This window comes from Zingiber officinale, chromosome 6B (assembly GCF_018446385.1).
Source record: "Zingiber officinale cultivar Zhangliang chromosome 6B, Zo_v1.1, whole genome shotgun sequence".
Classification (NCBI taxonomy): Eukaryota; Viridiplantae; Streptophyta; class Magnoliopsida; order Zingiberales; family Zingiberaceae; genus Zingiber; species Zingiber officinale.
The window spans coordinates 48,009,506-48,012,350 of NC_055996.1; the positions used below are offsets into that span (position 1 = coordinate 48,009,506).

General features: G+C 41.3%; 1 protein-coding gene across 2 annotated transcripts; it reads right to left on the reverse strand.

Annotated features, from left to right (window-relative positions):
- Nucleotides 1-1,187: 1,187 nt before the first annotated feature.
- On the reverse strand, nt 1,188-2,449 carry LOC121992403 (transcription factor ILR3-like). Of its 2 annotated transcripts, none has more exons than XM_042546730.1 (2): nt 1,758-2,449; nt 1,188-1,664 (listed from the first exon to the last, which is right to left on the reverse strand). In XM_042546730.1, the coding sequence occupies exons 1-2, from the start codon at nt 1,782-1,784 to the stop codon at nt 1,392-1,394; spliced, it is 300 nt and encodes a 99-aa protein (XP_042402664.1). In that variant the 5' UTR covers nt 1,785-2,449; the 3' UTR covers nt 1,188-1,391. The 2 variants fall into 2 exon arrangements, 1 of the variants encoding a protein (XP_042402664.1); XR_006114889.1 differs by having other exon boundaries at nt 1,523-1,680.
- Between the last annotated feature and the right edge of the window lie 396 nt (nt 2,450-2,845).

Sequence of the window (2,845 nt, forward strand, 5' to 3'; positions counted from 1 at the left end):
TGATGAGATAAAAATGAGAATGTGCAACGTTAGAATTGTCCTCGCTTATTGATGCCCAGTTCACTACATGGCTTTTGATATTGATATTTTGCTTTCTTTCACCCGTGTCTAGCACTATTAGCTTCTTACAAGGGACTGGTTTGTCCCAAGCTACTCTCTTGGCAAGCCTTGTGACTTGATGCAGCTGGGGATTATACTTGATGTCCTTCCTTCCTTACACCATTGCCATCTTTGAATATGTTTAGGAGATTTGTATTTAGCAGCTAACGTCACCTGTAAAATTCTACATGCAAAATAAGTTCAGAAAGTTCATTAGGAATTAAGTTGTGGATGTGGAATTGAGTGGATGCGTCTTGGAAACCATAGTTGATTGCCTGTATTCTTCTTGTTACTTTCAAATGCGATATTTATTTAGCTACTATCTAGTTCCTTCCTGAGAATATAAAATTTGTTTATGAAGGGGATGCTTCCAGCCTTGTTTTACTCACCTCATCTGCTAAAATTTATCCCTAAAATTTTGACAAATGTCAAACTCTGAATTGCTTCTCTTTTTTGTTCGATATGTTGTCTGCGAACAAGGTTTAGTTTTCTGATCCTAATGAAATAGTTTATGATCTCTTCATATCCGACTTGATGGAACAGTTCGTTCTTAAAAAAAAATTGAAAATGTACATTTTGATTTTGGGCTTGATTATTTAATAGTGGACAAGATGAATTTAGATATTAAAATGTAATGAAATGTGAACCATATTGTAGTTGTACAGCTAGGGTTATTGATATTAATCATGTGTATTGTGCTCATTGCATAATGGGATGATGAGAAAGAAGAAGGCAAAGAAGTCGTGCAACAGTGGGAGGATGATTGGGATGACGACGCGTGAATGATGACTTCTCCCAACGGCTTAAGAAAGAGGTCGAGAGCAACTCTAGCAAGAGTTGAATTTAAGTTGCCCCCCACCCTGTTTTCTATTTTGATGCAAGTAACCATAGTTTGTTCCCACGTTAAAGTTTCAACTTGTGAAATCTAGATTTCTGGTAATTTCATATTTGGATGTTTAACGTGTAAATCGGCCAGGTGTTTGATCCAAAACGCTTTCTGATTTGCAACAAATGTTCAGTTTGGTACACTATTCAAACCCGAGTATATTTCTATACGAGAATAAACACATTGAATTACCTCACTCCACAAATAAGCATCAAGAGATAGGAAAGGACTCGTGTCCAAATGCAGAGATAAGTAATTTATTTATAGGTGAAATCTATATCTTACGGGAAAGGCATAAAGCTGAAACATGCATGCCCATGAAGTTTTCGGCAACTTAAATTGATAATGAAATCATCTGCAATTCTAACAGATTTAAGACTTTTTGTATTTTTAATCGTTCGTTTGCTTAGGCAACAGGTGGGCATTTATCAGCATCCAGTGATGTATCGACATCGGCAGGGGGCATGAATTGCCACATTGGATAGCTAGGGTAACCAATGATCGGCATCATTAACTTGTGCCCAACAGGTTGACCAGGGATTGTGAAAGGGGTAGGTATAACGGGCGGGTGAGCAGCATTGCTACTAGACCTTGTATTCAGAAGTTTGATTTGCTGCTCTAAGCTTTCTTTTTCTACCTTCAGCTTCTGCTTCTCTTCACGAAGTTCATTCTTCTCGGCCTGAAAATTCAAATAACTGATAGATCGTTAATAGAACAATAGAATAGCATATAACAAATTTTGGCTGTAAGGACTAAGGAATGTCATTGCTACCATCCTATAAAAATGCCATGAGGCCATCAGTACCAACCTTTCCAATAACAAAAACCATTAGAAAAAAACTTAAATGTAACCATTAAGTATGCCAAAACTGTATTTGCATGAGGTTGGGAAAGAAGTAATAAATCTTGAGAATCATTTACTGTCAAACGCAATAACCAGTAGTTTTCACAGCAAGGGATGCTGGGCTTCCTAGTGCATGTTTGATTGTTAAATTCGCGGCGGAGAGGTCGGGGGAGAGGTCGCAGCGGCAGGAGGGGAGAGAGGCGATTCTGCTTCTCTCGGATTCTCCCGGGTTCGGAGAGGGAGGCGTCGGCGCTTCTGCTAGGGTTCGCGGAGAGGGCGGTGGCTCGCGGCGAGGAAGGTGTCTGGCCACTTCTGCTTGGGATTGCGGTGAGGAGACTGCTCGCGGAGAGGAAGGTGGCTCAATGCGAGGAAGGTGCGGTGGCTCGCGGCGAGGAAGGTGGCTGGTCATGGAGAGGAGCTCGCTCGCAGAGAGGGCGGTGGCTCGCGGAGAGGAGTTCGCTCGCGGAGAGAAGCTCGCTCGCGGAGAGGGCGGTGGCTCGCGGAGAGGAGTTCGCTCGCGGAGAGGAAGGTGGCTAGGGCTCGCGGACGGTGCTTTTTTTGATGCGACGCGGCTTTTTTTTTTCTTCTTCCGCGGATGACGTGGACAAGCCACCGCACGAAACCGCAGGAGATGCACCGCAGCCTAGCAATTCTCTCTAACTATCTGTGCATCAGCTATTCAAAATTATGTTCAAAGCAACTCTATCATTGTACCATTCATTTGGACAGCAACTGTGACAAATCTCATATGACATTGTGTCCATCTCTTTTTTTTCCGTGCCAATATAATTTATATCTATGAAATATGGTTAATCTAGAATATCTCAATTATCAAACAATTCTATGATTCTCACAGTGCAAAAGTGGGAGGGCATGAAATGTAGTCATAGCTTGACTCTTGCCCAAATCATATAATACAACATTGCAAAGAAAGTTAATACTTCTCAAATAAGTAACATCTAATTCAATGAAGTTATTTGAAACATAACTGGTCTCAATCTCATTCTTTGTGTTAG

Coding starts and splice junctions, on each gene's coding strand:
- LOC121992403 (XM_042546730.1), bottom strand. CDS start 1,784: ATGGCCTCATGGCATTTTTATAGGATG. Junction 1,665..1,757: donor CATGGCATTTTTATAGGATG/GTAGCAATGACA, acceptor TTGAATTTTCAG/GCCGAGAAGAATGAACTTCG.